We start from the raw sequence: 21,432 nt of genomic DNA, 5'->3' as shown, positions 1-21,432 counted from the left end.
TTGTGGGCTCCTGTTGTAAACTTTTCTCACATTATAGAATAATTTTTATACTCTTTTAGCTTGAAACTTGAAGCAAGCCTCTTCGCCTTTGGTTTAGTTTTGTTTTCAGGCTGCACTGATCGTGAGAAACTCGATTAGACCTAAACCATCTGAACTTTGAATACTTCTATCTTTTATTGGTTTCTTTCAAAGTCTTCGATTTTTTGCTGTTGCATGTTTTCACTGAAAAGCAGCTTTCAATCTCAGCTTGAAAGTAACTTTCAAATTCAGGAATTTTAGTGAGTAAAAACTCGTTATCATCACACTAGCTCTCACAATCTGATGTCAACTCTCTTTCGAGCGAGCTAAAGCTTAACGTTTCTACAATTTGTTTTTGGTTTTTAATAAATTCATCGTTAAACAAAAAGCTGATTTTCGAGTTTTAGTGTTTTACTGAAGCCAACTTAAACAACATTATCTCCTTTATTTAAGTCTGTTTGGTTGTCCGGGTGAGATAAAATTGAACCGATTGTATCGAATTTGCATGGATTAAGGCTGTTTGTAGCTGCTTAATGAGTAAATAATTCATTTTTTTTTTATCTCTTTCATTTTCATCAATATCGAGTTTGCTCGTTTCACATTCACTAGGGTCCCTTCTATCGGCTTAGTGAGTATAAAATCTTTGGTATTATATTTCGACAAACTTTCTGATGTGAAAGTTTTTAAGGTTTTGTTCGTCCCCACTGAAGTAAAATACAAGCATCTTGTTTGCTTTCCAATATCAGATTCAGTTACATTTCAAATGCAAGAACATGAACTAACTTTTTCATTTGGATTCGTTGAATCATTAGTTTTGTTTTTCAAACTAACTCGATTTTTGCTTAAAGTTGTCATCCCCAGCTGATTGTTTTTTTCAATCTTGAATAGTATCTCAGCCAGAATTTCATTTATAATAAATGAGTTATCTATGTTTTATTCTTTCAAAAGTGTCGTGTCGGAAAGTAATATTTCTAAACAAATAAAAAAGCTACTATTTAGCAAAGCACTGCAGTAACAATTTGTTTTTCATTTTCCATGAAAGTTCTAAGACATTTTTAAATAGTCATAAAAAACAATAACTTTTGCTATAAAAACATAAACTTCTTCGTTTTTTGATAGTTGAATTTAAAACATTTAGTTTCCCCTATTTCTAATTATTTCATAAATAAGTTCGTGTGAAGTAAAAAAAAAACTAACAAAAGTTAAAAAATTGTGGATATTATTAAATTTTTGAAAAATAATTTACAACTTTGCAGAATTTAAATTAGAGGTGAGCAACGTAGGGCCCGCGACTTATTCATAAAACACTGTAAAAATTGTGGTTTAAATGAAATACAAGTTATTTTATTGACTGTCTTTATAACCACGTCTACAAGTTTTTATTTATTGCTTCGTCTAAAAAAGTACTTATTTTGACAAAGTTTTAACATTGATTAATGTGTGATTTACGCTAGTTTTTTCGTTAACTTAAAAATATTGACTACATGAAACTGGCATTTACTCTCAAGAGTTTACATTAAGGTTTTCAGTGTTTCTTAGTATTTTTTATTAAATAAGTTGCGCCGTTTAAAAAATTAGCTATATACTTATAAGCAAACTCTGATTTGTCTTTTTTTTTAAACTAATTTGTAACTATGGCCGAGTGTATATTTTAAGTATAATCATTGAAGATCAAAAGAGTTAATTGAAAGTTAAAAATTTTAAATAACTATTGATGTAAATACCTAATGAAAATGTACTTGATATTAATAAACTCAAGTTTCATATGCTTACTTTTAATCTCTAAATTATCTAATTAAGTGTTTGTTGTTATTAAAGCTCTTATACATTATCAATTATTCTCTTGTACAAAAACAAGTTTTTTAGTTTGTGTTGTTATCATTAAAAAAAACTTTTATTATTTATAAACTTCGAATCAATGAATAGTACATTATAAAATGGAAACAATAAAAATAACTAAGCCTAACTTCTCTTACTTTGCGAAAGTTGAAGCTTAAAATTTATACTTAAAAAAAGTAATGCGTATTGTTAAATAAAGAGCTAAAAACGAAAAGAAGTTTAAGCAGGCAATTAAATTTAAAATTAAATAAAATTATTTGTACCAGGATTTCTAAATTTAACCAATTTTGCTTTGCTATTATATTAGTTGGGTATCTTTGCTTTTTCTATATAATGTGTACATAAATCACTTCAAATTTTGTACATTTAATTTTTTTTAATAGTTTGAAACTAAAATTTTATGAAGTTGAAAAAAACGTCTAATTAATGCTTCAACTAAAATTGATCTTTTATTCTTTAATTTAGTGGTAATGTTTCAGGAAAATTATAAATTACTTCAACTTTGCAAACATAGTTTTGTTTGCTGTTGCTAAGTAGTTTGATTGATTTATATTCTGTAAAACCTAAATTTCCAATTTTTTTGTTTAAATTAAACTTAATTTTAGTACTAATACATTAACGTTCTTACATATTATAAGCATAGAAGTTTGGTTAAAAAAAAAAAATTGACAACTCCGCTTCTTTTATTTCAAATAGCTGCATACAAAAACGTTTATTCTAAAAGTATTAACTCGAGATGTAAGATTCTCATCTAAACAAACCCAAAATATGATTAAGTAGCGTACTTGACAGTTGAAGCTAAAAATAAAGCTACAATGAGAAAAATGCAATGCGTGTCGTTACTAGCTGAGGTTATTTTTGATGAACATGACATAATAGTAGCTGCATAAAAAGCAGAACAAAGGAAATATTTTTACTAAAAAATGCATGTTATCTCACACCAATGTTTTGCATGAAATAAATTTTCAATCAATATAAAAAAAAACTCTCATCGTTTCAAGCTAAAAACGTAAAACTAAGATATTTATATTTTATATTTTTGTTGTTAGTTTTTGAACAGCAGAACATTTGAGATTTTACACTATTTATTTAAATTAAGATTACTTTTTTTGTAAAAAAAGTTACTTAAATTTAGCATCTGAGACAGTGAAGCACTTATTTTGATAGAAACAAAAATTTATTTATCTTTTATTACCTTAATATTCTGTAAATACATTTTTTAAACATTGATCATTATTTATGTTTCTTTTAAATTTTTGGTATAATTAAAATACTTAAATGTTGCGGAGCTTATAGGTTTTATTGTAGTTGTTTATACGTTGTTTGTATAATCTCTTATGTTTAAATTTAAAAACTAGTAATTATCTATGTAAAACTAGTACAGTTTTGAGGTGTTAGTAAAATAAACAACATGGTGTTGTTTGTTTTTAAAGACATTTATTTATTGTTTTTAACATGACTGCATAAAACAAATTCTTTACAGAAAAGCAAACAGAAGCAACAGAAGCTTTAAATATCAACAAGAGAAAATTTTTGTTTGATATTTGTACTTTTTGCAATTTTAACAATAATTAAATAATTTAACAATTTATATACATTGATAAAAATACTGCAATCTAAAATAGTGATTGTACTAATACAATACTTAATTTTAACTGAAAATAGTAGCTGCAAGCAGTTAATCAAGTTAAAAATTAATTTTTAATTTTTTTATTAATTGAGCATTTTACGTATTGTTTTTTACCTTATTTTTTTATGTAGAATCTATACACGATTTTAAATTGTTGATGGAATTTCAAGTAACTTATTTTATCATTAGGTTGAATAACAAAACTGAATAAAATTTTTACAAAACAAAATATCTAGTAAATTTAAGTAAGTTCTTTAAAGTAAAATCAGTCGAAGAAAAATAATAAGTATCTAGAAGTGATTATAAAAAAAAATTCAACCATTAATAAAATATGCCAAGATCTTTCTGTTTAAAACTTATAGTTTTTTTTTTTCTACTTACTTATTGTTCGTAAGTTTTTAAACGAACTTAAGGAAAATCTGAAAACATAAAATAATATTAGATGACAACTTTATCAAAATTTACAATAATATAGTTGCAGTTTTAATAAATATAATAATTTAAATGTCAGCAAAATACAAGGGGTTACCAGAAATATTTGAAGTTGAAAAAGTAATATCAAGGCTGATGATTAACGGAAAAATTTGTTACTTTCTCAAGTACAAGGGCTTTGACCAGTTAGTTTGTTAATCAGTAGTAACCAGTGACGTAGCTAGCTCAAAAAAGTTACGAATCTACAAAAATTAAAACATCGAAATGATGCGTGATAACGTCCTAGCGTGAACACAGCAACTTAAACTACCTATAATGTTATTGTATTTAATCTGAAAATATGCAGTTATGTTAACACATCAAAAATGGAATGTTGAAGTACGAGTGATAACTGTATACAAGGCAATTTATTTTGCTCCACACCTCCTATGACTCTTTATGTGTTGCCACTTGTGTAAACCCAGAAAACATTCATTAAAAATAAGTATAAGAAAACCACAATTCAACTCAAAAACATTTATTTTGTTTTGAAAATCATACAATTAACGTAGTCAATAGTAACAACAAGTTGTGCAAATTTTTGTAACATAAAATTGTATGATTTTGAATTTTGAAGCTACAGCATCCATTAGAATCAATTTTGCAATGCAGCTTTTTGTCAAATTAAAGCTTTAACGCGCTAAATGTTACAATTCGGATGTATTTAATTCGTTTAATTTTTACGACACTAAAAATGCTAAGGAGTGCATATATGTTTAAATTATCTCTCAGGAGTGCATAACTAAGTATAAATAAATACTAAAAGCTAAGAAAGCAGAGTCTTTTCAAGCTGGAATAAAAGAAAGTTTTTTCGCACATAAGTATACGTCCCTGCTAGTAACTATTCAATTTTGCAAATCAAATTATAAATTACAAGTAAACGAAAAAGTGTAAATTTTTTACCTCTACTTCTTAATGATTAATTGTTAATTTGTGTTTTTTTTATCGGTAAACCAAAAGGTTCAAGACCAATTTGTATTACTATCAAAACATTGTGATTCATTTATTTGATTATTTATTTGAACAACACATTTTGAATACTTAAAATAAAACATCAAAAGTTAAAATTATTTGTATTTATATTTACTAAAACAAGTTATAAATCGAAGCACTCACAACTCATGGGAGCCCAAAGAAAATTTAGAATGCGACAATCTGATTGGACAGTTTGAAAGAGAAATTGGTTCTCATCTCCATGATCCATTTTCGAAAACGGGAATTTCCCGCTTAGCAAACATAGAAAATGGCGGTGATCATTGTTTTGGGAAAACAAAGAAGGGGCGTTTTTTGAGCGGTTTGAAAGCTGAAAGAATTCTCGGTGCGACAACAAGAAAAAATAAACTCGTCTTCCTAGTAAAGTGGTGAGGTCCTATACGTTAATAGTTGCGTAGTAAACTATACAAAGAATATTTAAACATATAAATTTAAAAGGATAGCTTAATTAAATTTATAATAAACTTTTGGACGCTTAATAACCTCTTGTTTTTAATTTGCTATGCTATTGAAATTATCTTTAGACTAAATCACTAATACATAAAAAAAAAGAAAGTTTACACAATTTTTTTTAAATGTATAATTAGCACGAATGTAAATTTTCGATAAAAAAGTTAATTCGTTTTATTTATATGACACAATTATCTGATTTAAAATGATAAATTTATCTTAAACAAAGTCGATTATTAAAGTAATACACAACAAAGGTGTGAAAAATAGTTACCCAACTACATTTACGCTGATGAGCTGAACAAAAATTGTCCAGAAATCGTCATCAAGTTTTACGAAGACAATATCAGCCGTAGCTCGCTCACAACTGTTGATTTAATTGAAATAGAAAACTTGTAAAAATCCAAACGTACTTTGCTGGTTGCATTGATTAGCAAGTTTTAGAGAGACTATTATAGTTAATAGTAAAATATTAGCGATTTTCTAAGTATTTAACGTTTCGTTTAAAATTTTAGTTCAAGTTTATTTTTATTTATTATTAGCTTTAGTAGGCGTAAGTTTTGATAACTTTTTAACTAAAATTTACAATGTTTATCTAGCTTCAACCGTATTAATTGTGCTTTTAGTTTTCAGTTACAGGTGTTTTATGTTATATATTAGTTAATCGTTCAGTAAAAGTGTTACAATAATTATTGCACTTTACTTAAAACTAGTAGTTAAAGAAATTAATGCTTACAAATTTTTTTTTACTAGCCATATGTTTTGTGAACGAAAAATAAACTTTTGTTTTCCAAATAATTTATTTTAATGCACGATTAGTTTCATACTTCAGCTATAGATAGATGCGTACTAAATAAACTGCATTTTTGAAGGTTTGTTTACGCATATAGCTGGTTATGTAAAGTGTTTATGTGCTTTGAGCTATTTTTAATGCAACAAAAATAAACTAAACCTAAGCAATATTTAAGAAGTAATTTATTTCAAATTTTAATAGATATACATGATTTAGCAAAAATCTTGAAAAACGAAAACAAATATATCATATAACAGTTATGTTTTTTTATTTTTTGTAACAAGTAATTAGCTTTTTAAATTTTGGCTTTTAATTACATAAAAAGTTTCAGTGCTGCTATATTTTTAGTCAAAAAATCAGTTGATCAAGATTTTAAAATTACCACTATATTTAATATTTTGCACTAAATTAATTGACATAACAGAAAACTCGTTATAATCAGTAAAATTAAAACACAAAAGTTTATCAAAAACATAGCTCTTTTGAAATGTTATTTAGTTTTCAAGCGGTATGTTAGGCTTATTTTGTGTGGATAAAAGTTTGAAATTTGTTGTTGTGTGGTATTTTTGTAAATTGAAAAACAACTAACGGTTAAACAATTTTAAAATGAATAAATTTTTGATACTGCACGTAAATTTTTTTGTGTTTTTTATTTTTCTGATGGTATAAAACTAAAAAATAATAAATTTGTGAAATATTTTGTATATATAAGTAATACAAATACTTTACTTATAAAATTTATAAGCTAAAAAGTAATAATAACACAACAACAGGTAAGGCATCCGTCTACTTTTCCGAACTCATCAAAATCCAACTCTATTTTCTTCTCAACGTTAATTTGCTTCAAAGCCTGAAATGTTGAACTACATTAAAAAAAAAAAAATTCTACATAAGTATATTTTACAGTCGCAAAGAAACTTTTACGCTTAAACAGCTTTAAAAGGTCTAAACAATACCTAAAGAACTAAGTTAAATTATCAACAACGTCTTATTTTGTAAAAGTATATTGAAACTAGATAACATAAATAGTAACTTGATTTTTATTTGCGTTATTTAAGAGTTTAACAATTAATGCAACAAATTCACTTTTGCCCAAAAAGTTGTTTTTGTTGCAAAAGGTAGAGCTCGAGACTGATGTTTGTATGCCATCAAATATTTTTTATAATTTTCGTTACAAACCTCAATTTCCTTGTCACTAGTCATTGGTGTGTGGAGAACGACTGAGGTTTCACCAACTTCAAGATATACGACGTTGCATCTAGCCGGCAGGCTGTCAAGTTCTATAAACTTGTAATTTTCTGTCGCTGCTTCTTTGAATTTCTGTAAGTTATTTTTTGTTTTAAATCTTGAACAGTAAAAAGAAAAGTTTGCAAGTAAAAAAGAAATGGTTTATTGTGTGATAGTGTTAAACAAAGAGTTCCCTCTCTATTACACAAAAAAACGTAGAAACTATTCTAGTTAAGTTTAAAGTTGCTTATAAGTAAAACATAATCGGAATTATGTCGTCTAAGTATAAAATTACACTTTCGACATCGTGTTTTTTGTTAAAAGTTCATAGGAATCAACTACTTTGCTTACTCCATAATATTACAAAAATACTTAAAATCTTGATGGAAACTTTTTTTAAAACACTAAAACAAGATTCAACAACGTCATAACAAAAATAAATCGATATTATACTTAACTAAGAATAAAAACTGTTCAAATTTTCTAAACTTGGTTATTACATTAACAAATATCAAAACAACTCAAAATTATACAACCACTTAGAAACCTAATGATATTTTTTTGTTTATAGTAAACCATTACAACATTCTTAAACAACGTTATAACAAAAGTCTATTAACACTACACTAGTCAAAAAAGGAACCATTCAAGTTTTTCAAACTCATTTATATAAAATTATCAAACTATATTAAAATTATAATTTATTAAAACAAAAACTATTTAAATTTTTTTAGACTTTGTTATGACAAACACAACAATCAAACTACTTTCAAAATGTCCCTGGTCGCTTGCGTGCCGACGGAAGCCAGTGTGGTCCCTCTTCCCGCCAACGTCAGGCATGACTTGAGGTGCAGTTCCTCGCTCACCTCTACTGCGTGCACAGTGACGTCACTGAAGTAGTTCCTCATCACTTCAACCGCTTCCACGTTTGTTCTCGTGCTCAACCCGACGAACATTTCCTTTCCTTTAACGTATTACGAAATCTTTTAGATGTTTTTCATAAATAAATTGATTGCTCAAGCAGTTATGCACATAATAAGATACCTAATCTTTAAAGTATAATTGCAAAAAAAATATTAACTAAAAAAAAAGACTAAAAAAAGTTTAAATTAGAAGTGCTGACTATAGCATTTATTAAAACAGTTTGTTTAGCATCTTGCTTGTAAACCAAAGGAATTACAAGCTTTGTTGAAACAAAATATTTTACAAAAGGTATAACTGTAAGCTAATTATTGATGCAAAGTTTCTTTGATCGACATTTAAAAATTTTATTTATAAATATTTTTTACCAGTGAACAGAACATCTCCACCGTCCAATGTTGCTTCCTTGTTTATTTCTGACATTTCTGCAATCTGCAGTCCATCAATATTTTCTAACTGCGCTTTCATTGCAGTTTTCTGAAAAAAAAAGCATTAAGATAAAATATAAAATTAAAGAAAAAATTGTGCTTAAAAATCATTTAATTTATTTAAATTGTTTTTCAATAAAACACGTTTATGTAGTAAACTAAACCTTAATATTTTGTTAGTCACTGACTTTCGTCATTATTACTCACAATTAAATAATTTCAAAGACATGTAAAAGCTGTTTATTGTTCAAAACAGTAAATATTAAATTGAGAATAAAAATACTTTTATTTTTACTTTATTTTATACGAACCTCATTTCTGCGGCTCACGTGCCCACTTGTGGTCAAAATGGCTTTCTGGCCTACCACAACGACAGGGTCTTCTACAAACACGCAATCAGGCAGCATCTCATCTGTTTCCATCATCACTACTTTCAACCCCAAATCTCTTTGAAAATATTAATAATATGTACAAAGCAGTTATGAACAAAATCATACAGCTTGTTTTTTGCCGTTTACTTACAAAGTTTATCTAATAAAATTAAATTAGAAAATAAACGAGTTGTTTTTCTATTTATTTCTACTTCTATACTCAACTAAAAACCTTTTAACAGTTTTAACTAACTCGAAAGCGGTTTTTAGTTGTTCGTGTTGCCTGTTTATTTTATCCATACAAACTTCTGAAGGCTCCATTCTGAGTGCTTCTTTTGCAAGAGAATTGGCAGGTTTTCGCATCAGAACCGATTTACATAAAAATTCGTTTTTATCATTCATTATTAGTCGTTACGTTACAATTTCAAAATCTAATTAAAAAGTTACTACAACTTAAAAAATATAGAAATATCATTAATTCTATAAAATGTTTTCCTTGCAATTTTTATTAATATTGTCTACTGATAAAAAGTTAAAAATAAAGTTTTTTGAATAACATAAAAACAATAAAGACACAAATAAAATTAACGTCCTGGACAAGGTGTTAGAAAGTATCCGTGGTATCACGATAACCGAATGGCTTTCTGCACCAGGTCCGAGGACCAAACATTTTGTGCGTCTTTATTTTTGTAGTTGAATAATCTATAGACACTTTTAAAAGTGTCAGATAATTGTACAAAAGTAAATTTAGTTGTGCAATCTAAACATAAACATGATAATAGTTATTTATGTTTAAAACGTTCACTTAATATTTTTTTGAAATCAAATACAAACTTTAACTTTCAAAAAAGTTTTGTTAAATTGAAAAAACTTTTAACATAAGAAATCAAAATCTAAGAAATAAACAACTACTTTTCTAAATACTATGAAGTTAATAACAAAACTTTGTAACAATAAAAAAGAACTAAGTTTCAAACAACCAAGCAAAAAATAATTAGTAATTAGTTAAGTCATTCGAATGACTAATTTGCTAAAATGAATACCTTACGCACACAATTTAAGTATACGTCTAGAAAAATCACGTTTAGTAATATTAAGTGATTGTTCAATTATGTAGCTGATTGCTAGCTTTTTGTTTGTTTATTCATAAAAAAGGTACATTAGGAACTTATAAAACCTACTCTATTTGATTGTCATAAATCTCTTTCAAATGTTTAAGTTATTAGGAAAGTTTCCATATACTACTAAATATATTTTTCTTCAGAAGAGCTGTACGTAATTGAAACTTTGAATTTATAATAGCTACTACTTTAATATAAAAAGTATTTTTTGAATTATTTATTCTATTTATTTATATAACTAAAATAGTAAGTGACTGACACGCTTCATTTTGAAGTATAAATTTGCAGTTCAAAATTAAATAGTTATTTTTAAATTTTAAAATGTATTCAACTTTAAGTTTTGTTTATACTAAAGTTTTCATTTTTTTGGTTTTTTACAAAGTATGGTTTGGTTAAAAAAGGCGCAAAAAATGTTTCTAAAATTAGCTGGTTAATGTTAATAAAGTTTTATAAAAAAAAATTAATGAACTTTATAGAGTTATCTTTAAACCTCCTAAAAATTTATAGCAGATATTACGAGCTATTATGGAAACTCGTAACGAGATAAAATCTAAGTTCCTAATTTTATAAGTGGGGTTCAGCAGCCTTTCAAAAGAATGAAATTTTCTGGATAAACTTGCTAGCATTGCATTAATAAAAGTCTTTGCGGGCTGCGTTTGTTATGAAACAATTGTAGTAATCAACATAAACATTTTACTATTTGAATAAGATTTATTTAAGCACTGACAAGGTCTTTGATCGAAACTTAGTTTGTAAAATAAATTCTTGAAGGATAAGTTCATAAAAAAATTTACTTTTTACAAATAGAGTGATAAAATAAAACACGATTATTTAGTAGCTGTTAATTTAGGAGTCTCATTGTTAAATTATACCACAATAACTTTCCTATTACATTTTTTGAAAGCCATGTTTTGAGCTGAAAAGTACCTCGGTGGCCTTAGATTTTGGCTTTAAGGGCCGCTACTGTCTGACGACCCTATCATAAGCTAAAAGAGGTTCTAACTAAAATAACTTCAAAATTACTATCAATTTAAAACTTTCTGTTAACATAAGTCGAATTTTAACACTGTTTAAAAATATAAAGATTTAACATTTACATATTTAATAAAACTTGTATATTTGTAAAAGAATATTAAAAAAAAAGTATAAGGGTCTCATTCAAATCATTGCTGTTTACGCAAAAATATTAATTTTTGTCTTAAATTTATGACAGAAGCTTATAAAATACAAATCATGGGTAGCTGTCAAATTTGCAAGAGCGTACAAAATTGCACGAGGGGACAAAATTGCACGAGTGCACAAACTTGCACGAAGATATTTTTGCACGAAGACTATTTTGCACGAGGAAATAAAACTGCATGAAGATAAAATAGCACGAATATACTTCCACGCCAAGGGTATTTTTTGCACGAAGACACTTTTGCACGGAGAAAATTTTGCACTGGTTAAATTTTATTTATTTATTTTAAATATTTTATTAATGTATATTTTTATATTTTTAATTTTTTTTTTTGTAATCACTGTTACCTCTAACCTTTATCCTCGGTCGGTAAGTTTTTTATTTTTATTTTATTTATTTATTTTTTTTAACATTTTTTAATTTTTTTTTTCTATCACAGTTACCCCTAGCCCTTACCTTCGGTCAAAAGCTTTTCTTTTTTTTTAATAATTTTATTAGTTGTTTTATATTTATTTTTACTATCGTATACACTTACCCTCAATCAGTAACTCTTTTTACTTTTGTTTTATTATGTTTATTAAATTGTGGGCTATGGATGTTGGTGGGCCAACATTTAAAGCCTCAGTTGGGTCAGGTTGACTTTCTATGGGTAGATTGTCAACCTGACCTTTTTGTTCATACTTTTCCTGCAGGCGGGGTGACATTCTAACAGGCTTATGGTCAGGACCCGCTGTAGGCAACTTATAATTAATATTATCTAAGTTAGACATAATAACTTTAAACTACTTATAGGTGCTAACTTGTAAATTATCAGTGGACACTATCTATAAAATACTTAATGCTACTCTAGGTTACTTTATTTAAATCAGACAAGACAGTTTTAAGTGATGAATCATTTATATAAAACACAACAAGAAATACTAGCATAACAAAATTATAAATTACTTTTATAAACACATTTTCAATATAAATTAATAGCTATTTAAATCTATTTCAAAAGACTTAAAACAATAAACTAAAAATTAAATAAAACTTTTAATAAGCAATAAACTGTAAAAAATTTAATCAATTATAAAGCATGTAAATCTGGCTTAAATATTTAAACAATTAAACACCAGTTGAAATATTGACTTTTAAAACAAAACAATATTTACAATTAACATTCACAAAATACGTTCAAGAGAAATTGTTGCTTCCAGCTGCACACAAAATTAACTGACTAACTGCTCACATGAAAACTGCATGTCATGTTTTAATGTTTTGTTGCATCAGTATTTAGTTTGAAACATTTCGTCAATGTACGAATTCAATAAGTATTTAACTTTAGGATAAGTTTTCATAAACAAAATCTTTAATGTACTTTCGCAAGTTTTTATTGTTGACACTCTAGTAAACTTTCACAAATTAAATTTTATTTAACACGAGCTGGTGATATACATGTACCTAAGGTTTAGTAAGTTTATAAAAAAATAATCTTAAAAACTCAGTAATGCTTAAAATATATATTTTTTAGACATCTTTATTAAATTTATTCTTTTAAACTTACTTATTAAATTTTCATTGAATAATTCCAAAAGATTGTGTTTTTTTTAATTAGAAATTTTTTATATATAACAACTAATTAAAATTAACAAGCTGTTACAAAACAAATATATTAATAAAATATGATTTAAACTCTCATAATTTTTACGCATAAATAAACCTATTTATAACAAAAACAAGCATATGGCAAAAACCATACTAAAAGGCTAATACTTTAAGAATGAAATAAAAGAATAAAATAAAGCCAGTTATACTACTTACCTAAAGTTGAAAGCTTTCTAAAGGTTCCTTATACATTAAAAGTATGCACATCGATTTAAATATTTTTTTATAACAACTAGTAATATTATTTTTTTCAAATGAACATCTTTACAAAAACTCAAACTTTTATTTTATTTTAAACATTTCTTTAAGTTTGTTAATAGTTAATAGATAGTATAGGAATAAAATATTTTTGGTAAAAAACTGATTAAAACTTAAACTTAAGTTCAACATAAATATTTATGTATGTAAGTAAAACAACTATTCTAGTTTGACAAGGTTATTATTTCAAACGATGAATTTTGTAAATATACAAAAAAAAATGTCATGCAATAATTTTCTCCGTTAAAATGCTTGTATATGTGAAAGTTTAAATGCTTCAAGACTAGGTATAACAGTTTTTATATCAACTTTCAGTAAACTAACCTGAAAATAATTTATGGTTAAGTACGAACCTTACAGATCAATTTTACAATAGTGTTTCCTTAAAGTAATTTTAATATAAAACAAATAGATATGCGAGTTTCATTATTATTAAGCAATACTGAGCTTACGTACATATATTTTTTAATAAATGAAAAGTTTAAATGTTTGCAACAATAACTGAAAAGTTAATGAACTTCTTCTTGATTATAAATTAAACAAAATATTGCACATACACTCGTTAAGCTCATATTTAAAAATAATATTAAACGCTTGTGAAAATAATCAAAACAAATGTTATTCCGTTTCAGATCTTAGTCTCCATTGGGTATCTGATTACTAACTTTTTTTCTACCGGTCAAGTATATAAGGATGTAGTTGCTTTAATTTTTATATTAAGAAATTTTTGTACACAGTGAACATTGAATCCAGGTTTGTAAAAATCTATCGATATGGTGTTCACAAAGGTTAGTATGAATATTTTTTTTAGATACTGATGTCAAACTTTTTACTAAAAGAATTTAGTACAACGTGAACATTTTCTATGTAAGCATACTGGCATGATTTTTTTATATCCAAATCAACTTGCTTATTTTACTTTGTAAACTGATTAGTGTAAAATGTAAATCAGTTTTTTACAATAGTTTATCTATACTTAAAAAGATTAAAGTAATCTAGAATGAAGTATGCTACTGTAATATAGGTTTGCGGAGCAACACAGACTATCTCTAATAATGTTTTACTATCTTATATTTAAGTAACGCTTCTTTTCAAATACACAGAAAAATTAGTTAAAAATTTTAGTTTGAGAGATAACTGTAATTAAGGTAAGTTTCGTAGCTTTTATGACGTAACTAAGCATCGCCACTTTGAGTAACTATATTAGATCAAAGCTCTAATATCGTTAATATTCATTTTAAAACTTAAGCGAAAGTCTATTAAAACGAAAAATAAAAAACCTTTATATGAAAGAATTCAGAATTTTCTAAATAATAAATTATAAGTTAAAAGTGTTCAATATCCGCCAAATAAGTCAAAAGTTGCATAAAGTATTTGCAAATGATAACTTTCTACAAATTTACACAGGAAACAATTTTTGTTGTGGCAATTCTTTTAAACTTCGTTTCTTCTGCCGTCAGACATTCGAGGCACCAAAGTCACGATCACAACAAACCGGACGCCATAAACTACTACCCCAAGGACATCGCCTACCTGACATGGAGGTAAAAAAACAATCTACTTTAGTATTACATAGTTGTTTGTCTTGACTAAAAATAAATTATAAATTTACCAGGTAAAGAGGTTGACTAAATAATAATGCAAGTGCGAATTAATTATTCTATTTATTACTATGTTTCGGTGGCGAAAGATCCAAACTTGTGAAATACTTAAAAAGTAGTAAAACAGCAATGTTTTAACTTTTAATGTTTGACAAGCTTGGACTTTTTAACAACAAAAGCTGGTAAAAATTAGAACAGATAATTTGCACTTGTGCTTGTATTCAACTTTGTTTTAATAAATTAATAGTTATTTTTTGCAACTGTTCCAACCGAAGTATGTTTACTCGCAGAGACTTCATTGTTCAAAAAGAGTGCTCGATAAGAAAGAAGGCGGGAGAGCCGAGGAAGATGATCGTCCCGAACGGAGCTCTGGCAGCGTGGGACTTCGTTGAGCTGAGGTGCAGAAAACTGAAACAGACGTTCGTGGCCGCCTTGTGCCGCAACTCGGGTTGCAACATAGGGAATTACCAGATAGAGAAACCCAACTCTGTTAAGTTAGTGACGAAGCCGATATTCGCCAACAGGAAAATAGCCGGAATGAAGGAGAGAAAGACGGTTCTGGTGCCAATCGCTTGCAGTTGTCAAGTCAAAGCCTTTTAGAAGTTACAACAAAAACAAAGGCTACAATTACTTTGTTTAATTTTTTACTTTTTTATATGTAGTAAAACTAATTTAATTTAAATGTTGGTATTTTAGATTGTCATCAGTAAGTTTTTTTTTTGCATTTGTTTTAGTTATCTGATATAAAACCTTTAATAAATTGGCACAGCTGGTCATATTTTTGTTTTTAATAAAGTATTTCGCAATATAGACTTGTAAAATAAGATTTTAATCTCATGTTTTTAATCTTAGATTTTTTGGTTCTAAATAATATTTTTTAATCAAATAAAAACATGGCGGGTCAGAGATTTCTGTAACATGTACATTGCCTAACCATCAATTACAATGATAGATTTATGTAAAGTACTGATTTATAAATAAAAATAATACAAAGTTATTCAAAGTAAGTATTGTACTAAGCAGTTTTTTAAAACTGAATATGGACACTATACGAAAACAAAGTTCTATTGTATTAAAAAAAATCGTAGCAAAAATAATTTGTAAAAAAAAAAATTGCTTTTAATAATATGTTTCATTTGAATTTTATTATAAGTTTAAAAAAAACTTAACAACTTTGAAACTATTCGAACTTAAATTTTAAGTTGATCAAAATAAATTTATGTACAGTTCTATATTTTTACAATAATGGCATCATTTCGTAACAAACAAGTTAATTTCAACTAATCATTGTACAAACTTTATTATTTTATATCTTTTAAACTTTAAAATATTAAAACTTTTTATGTTAACCAAATTATCTTTTATTTAAATTTTAATAAAGTAAACTATGATTTAAATATAAATTTTAAAACTTATCACTAGTAAAAAACAATCTTTATAAAAATATATCATTTTAGAAATTGTTTTTTTTTTGATGAAAATAAAACTTCTTGTTATAAATGACTTATAAATAAAAACAAGTATTTTTTTTATAAAAAAAAATAAACTATCTAAAATCATTTTTATTTAGAAAAATTTAAGAATTAAAAGAATACAAGAAACATTTAAATATATTTTTTTACTAAAAGGATAAAAGGTACAACTTTAAAAAATCTATAAAATTTGTTAGAAATTTAAATATTTTAAAACTTTTTAATATCTGAAAAATATTAGAAAAAGATTTTGTATTTAAATTGTAGTATACAAAGGTTGCTTAGTTGACTCTCAAATTAAAAGCGGGAAATTTTTATTTTTAAGTTTCCTTCTATTTATTAGTAATAAGAAAGTCATGTATTATAACAAAAAGAATTGAAAATTAACCTTTTAACAACGACTTAAATATTAGCATATGGCTAGTAAAAAATGTTTCGTTTAAACAAAGTTTGAACAACATTCAAATAAGAAAACCAAGCATAAAAAAATCAATATAACACTTAAACATGGAGTTCTTTAACTTTTCTAAGTTAGATAAAAACATTTTAATACTTTTTTAAACTTTGAATTTATTTCACCATTTATCTGTAGGCTTGGTAAACCTACAGAGTTTGTACAAATTAGGACAATGAAGTTTATATACAATATATATATATATATATTGAAACTTTTGTTTTAGAAGATTTCAGTAGCGCTAAGCTAACATTCTCTAACATAAACATTTCTTAGTTACAGATGTCGAAACTTAAAATTGTGTTCAAAAATTAGGTGGAAAATACTCTATAAATCATAAATAAAATAATTTTATTTTTTTCTAAAATACAAACTCTTTATTTTCCAGTAACTGAACATGTAAAAATTGCTTTAGATTAATAAAACATAAGTATTTTACAATATAACATTTTTTTTTGATTTATGAAAAATTTAAAAAACACATAAAAAGCTACTACTTTAAGTTCTGATACTTTTGCTTAAGCAGGAGTGTTTATGGTTAGTCTAAAACTCTACTATTATAAATTATAAGGCTAGTTTCATTTTTTAAAAGGTTTTAAATGCTGATTTTTTACTAATTTCTAATTTTAAAACATTTCGACAGTTTTAGTTTAATTCACGCCCGATCTACGTAATTGACCTTTAAAATATATTAGAATTATTGACTACGTTAGCTTTAAGAGTTTAAAGTGTTATACAGCTAAACTAAGTAAACAAATACTATGGACTATGGTATATAATATTTGTTATTTAACACTATTTATGTATTAAACGTTTATCAATTTTTTGCACCAGAGTACAAAAAGTAATAAATCACCAAACACTTAATATCATTAAATAGTTCAAAACGAACTTCAAGTGTATTGAGTTTTTAGCTTATTAGAAAACTCAAATGTTTAAAACACGTAAATAAAAATCTATTTTAAGTTTTGTTTCACTTGAACAAGATTAATTTCACTAACTTCTATCTAAAAAGTATTTTTTTCGGTTTTATAACCACATTTAAGTTGATATCGGGATGTTCATTCTTAAGTTACGTGGGTTTTGAACGTATTAAAACAACTTAAGTAATTAACAAACAAACTGTGCAGAACTCATTTCGTTTTCTACAAACAAAATAATTTATATTTCTAATGTATAACATTCAAACAAAGTTTTTGTACCATAGTTGCCAGCAAAACATATATTTGACTTTCTACTCAAATGTAAAATCGTTATTAATAAATCATCCTTTTTTTAATGGTTCTAAAACTTTAAAATTTTCTATTTTAATTTTCTAAGACTGGACGAAATAGTTAAATAACATAAACTTTAAAGAGTTAGTTGTAAAATAACTTTCAGGTAAGGACAAATATATTTTAAAAGCTTTGAACAAAAATTTAAATACCATAAAACAAACAAAAAATTACATATAACTAAAACTGTTAATACCGTTATACTCAGTTATAAAAGTCTTATTGGTTTCTAGAATACTACCAAATGTTTTTTTTTTAAGAAAAACTTTTAAAAGTTGTTATAATTTTATTACGAGGAAGTTAAATAAGTATTTCTTAAAAAAATTGAGTATACTTTTTGCAACATCAAGCGAAAGTTTAACTTTGAACTTTAATTTTTTTTTAGTTTATATTTTTCGATTGTAAGTTTAATAACTTTTATTTAAATAAAATAAATCTTAGTCTTTGCAATAAAAAATAAATTTTTTTGTTTAAACATTTGTTTTTAAACAAACCAAGAATCTTTTGAGCGGTATTTTTGCAAAGTGTGTATATAAAGTTACACTGTTTGCATACTTAAATTAAAGCAGAATGCGATTAATTTCAAAATATTTATCCCAGTTAAAAACCTAGTTAGGTTTAAAAATAGCTAAATCTATTTTGAGTTCGCTAAAAATATACCTCTAAACTAAATTTTCAAGTAAATATTTATAGTAAATCTCCACACGACTAAAATACTACACATAAAGTTTTATTTAAAATAACTTTTCTTTAATTTTTAATAGCTTTGTTTTGGTATGCAAGTTGCTGTAATACAATATAATAAAAATATACTCTACTAGATAAACACCCTTCATAGCAACTTTAATAAAAAGAGCTCTCTTTAATATATAAAATAGAATTTATAAAAAAAAAACTTTAGACGAAAGTATCGATAGTATATGACCAATATATCAAAAAACTCGTACATTATAAATAATTTTCTTAACTTAACTCTGCATTTGAATGTATCTATTAAACTTAAAATAAAGTAATCTTTTGACAACTAATCGCAGTTAAAACCACATAACTAGTTTATTCCGAAAAATTCTATAAGCTAAATTTTAATTTAAATTAAAAAAAATGAGCAAAACTTTTAATACTTATAGAATAATACTTGTTGTATAAATAATGCTTAAATTTTTATATTGTATATAAAAAATATGTAAAGTCGGTGTTTTATATTAAATGGATGTAAGTATATAAAATTACATCTTTATTGAGTATAAAACAAAATCTAGTTTTACAAATGTTCTATGTTTGTTGCTTTATGCAAACAAAAAATTAATAGTTATAATTGTGTTTTAAAATTTTTTACTAATTTATTGTCGGTCACACATATGAACATCTATAAGTATAAGGTAAAACTTTAACTTATAGATTTTAATCAAAAATTTTATAATTAACTATAATAACATTGAAACTGTAAATTTAGATACCTAGATCTGTTAAAATACTTATAATTTATCCACATTCGCTACAAAATGAGCTTGGTTTTGGAGAAAAAAATTTAATAGTTGCAAAAAAAAACAAGTTGTGTTAAATATATCTTTTTTTATTTCCAGTATTTTTATTGCTATATTTACTTATTCCAATACTTATTAAAAGTTTTTTAATTAACTTATCGTTTATTTTAAACTTTTAAAAAAATACTAACGTCAACAATAAAAATAATACAACTACAATAACAGACTTTATGTGGTTTTATAGAGCTAATCGAGTATTCGTTTAAATCACTTTTATAAAAAAAAGTAAAGCGACTTTTTCTTTTGTTTGTAAAATTTAAAAAAAATTATTAAGTAAGCTTTGGTACAGAATTTATTACTTTTATTAAACTAGTTTACTTAGTTAGAACATTTAACATAAGTTTGTATAATCTATTAAGTTACTATATTCTAAATTCAATCAATAAAAAAGAAATATCTTATACGCAATTATAGTTTTACTAAGTTTTAATCCCAATTAAACATAACCTATACAAATTCTTTACCAGTACTTAAACATTATACTTTGTAAAAGGTTTTTTATAATAAAAGTTCTTTAGAAAACAGTTCCTATACTATTTTCTAGTCTTGCACATTTTTTCGAACAATTTAAGCATAGCTCTAAACCTTTAAACATTCAATTAATATTAAAAAAAAAGTAGTTTTAGCTCAAAATTTTGTAAAATGGTTTGAAAAAGTAAACTAATGTTAGTACCACAAATATCACGTCTAAAAAATACAGTTTAAAAATAATTTTTAAAACAAGTATTATTCTATAGCTATAAAAACCTTTGTTTATTTTCTTTAATGTAAATTATAATTTTGCTTATAATTCTTTCGCAACAAATTAGTTATATGGTTTTAACTACAATTAATTTTCAAATAATTTAAGCTTAATAGATACATTAAAATGCACAGTTGAGTTAAGAAAATTATATATGATACACGATTTCTCGAATATATTATTAATATATTAATTTTAAGATGTAACGTTAAAAGGCGTTAAATCCTGGAGATCCTGATAAGCTAAGCTTATCGGAATAAATACAACAGATGTTCTTGTGCTAAAAATTTATTTCAACTAACGGCGTTTCACTGCTCTCAAATAAATTTAAGAACAGATCTACGGAGTCTATAAAATATTAATACACATTAGAAAAAAAGCAGAAAAAGCATGTAAAATTATGTATAGTGTTTATGTAGGTAGTAACTATAAATGAACTTTATGGTTTAAAAACAAAGTTTGGGATAAAAACATAAAATAATAAAATTGTCTACAAAAAATTCAAATTTAATAAAAGTAGGCACTAACCTCAAAAAGCTCTAAGAATAGGCAAGTTTTTAAAATGAAAAATAATTGAGTTGTGCAGAAATGTTGCGTCATAATAAATTTAACAAATTGGTCAATAATTTATACAGCTTAAAAACATGAAGTATTAAGTTTGCAAGTGTATGTAATTGTAATGTGAGTGTTGTGAAATAAATTAGTACATAAGTAGACAGAGTTATTTAAAGTAGAATCGTCGGTTGTGGGGACAAATATTCGATAAATCTTGCCGCTTATTCAGAAGTAGGTGTTTATCTTCTGCTGCAATTACTGCTCTTTCTGTATTGCAAGTTGGGCAAATTCTACTTACTCCGTTGAATGCATGTTTGATCTTTGAAACAATACTCCACTCCATGTTTGGCCTTTTACCGTACCTGTGAAAAAAACTCCAGACATAATCCGATAAACGCGTGCTTTGTTTTTTATTTATATTTTTAAAAGTATGTTTATGGTTA

The 21,432-nt window shown here is 25.6% G+C and overlaps 2 protein-coding genes across 2 annotated transcripts; one reads left to right on the top strand and one right to left on the bottom strand.

Annotated features, from left to right (window-relative positions):
• Positions 1-6,939: 6,939 nt before the first annotated feature.
• On the bottom strand, positions 6,940-9,543 carry LOC145833575 (N(G),N(G)-dimethylarginine dimethylaminohydrolase 1-like). Its single transcript, XM_082940743.1, has 6 exons — positions 9,395-9,543; positions 9,082-9,217; positions 8,711-8,819; positions 8,189-8,385; positions 7,374-7,514; positions 6,940-7,044 (listed from the first exon to the last, which is right to left on the bottom strand). Exons 1-6 carry the CDS (start codon positions 9,541-9,543, stop codon positions 6,940-6,942), a joined length of 837 nt encoding a protein of 278 aa, XP_082796869.1.
• Positions 9,544-14,082: 4,539 nt separating this feature from the next.
• Positions 14,083-15,548, top strand: LOC145833574 (uncharacterized). Its single transcript, XM_082940742.1, has 3 exons — positions 14,083-14,135; positions 14,755-14,891; positions 15,239-15,548. The coding sequence occupies exons 1-3, from the start codon at positions 14,121-14,123 to the stop codon at positions 15,546-15,548; spliced, it is 462 nt and encodes a 153-aa protein (XP_082796868.1). The 5' UTR covers positions 14,083-14,120.
• Positions 15,549-21,432: the final 5,884 nt, after the last annotated feature.

The sequence above is a fragment of the Thalia democratica genome, chromosome 4, assembly GCF_965202585.1.
Source record: "Thalia democratica chromosome 4, ktThaDemo2.hap1.1, whole genome shotgun sequence".
NCBI classification, from domain to species: domain Eukaryota; kingdom Metazoa; phylum Chordata; class Thaliacea; order Salpida; family Salpidae; genus Thalia; species Thalia democratica.
This window is presented reverse-complemented; position numbering and strand designations above follow the sequence as displayed.

Excerpts from the sequence above, each read along its gene's own strand:
- LOC145833574 (XM_082940742.1), top strand. Across the intron at positions 14,892-15,238 it reads ATCGCCTACCTGACATGGAG|AGACTTCATTGTTCAAAAAG; the intron begins GTAAAAAAACAA and ends GTTTACTCGCAG.
- LOC145833575 (XM_082940743.1), bottom strand. The coding sequence starts at position 9,543 with ATGAATGATAAAAACGAATTTTTATGTAAATCGGTTCTGATGCGAAAA. Across the intron at positions 8,820-9,081 it reads ACGTGAGCCGCAGAAATGAG|AAAACTGCAATGAAAGCGCA; the intron begins GTTCGTATAAAA and ends TTTTTTTTTCAG. Across the intron at positions 8,386-8,710 it reads TGGAGATGTTCTGTTCACTG|GAAAGGAAATGTTCGTCGGG; the intron begins GTAAAAAATATT and ends AATACGTTAAAG.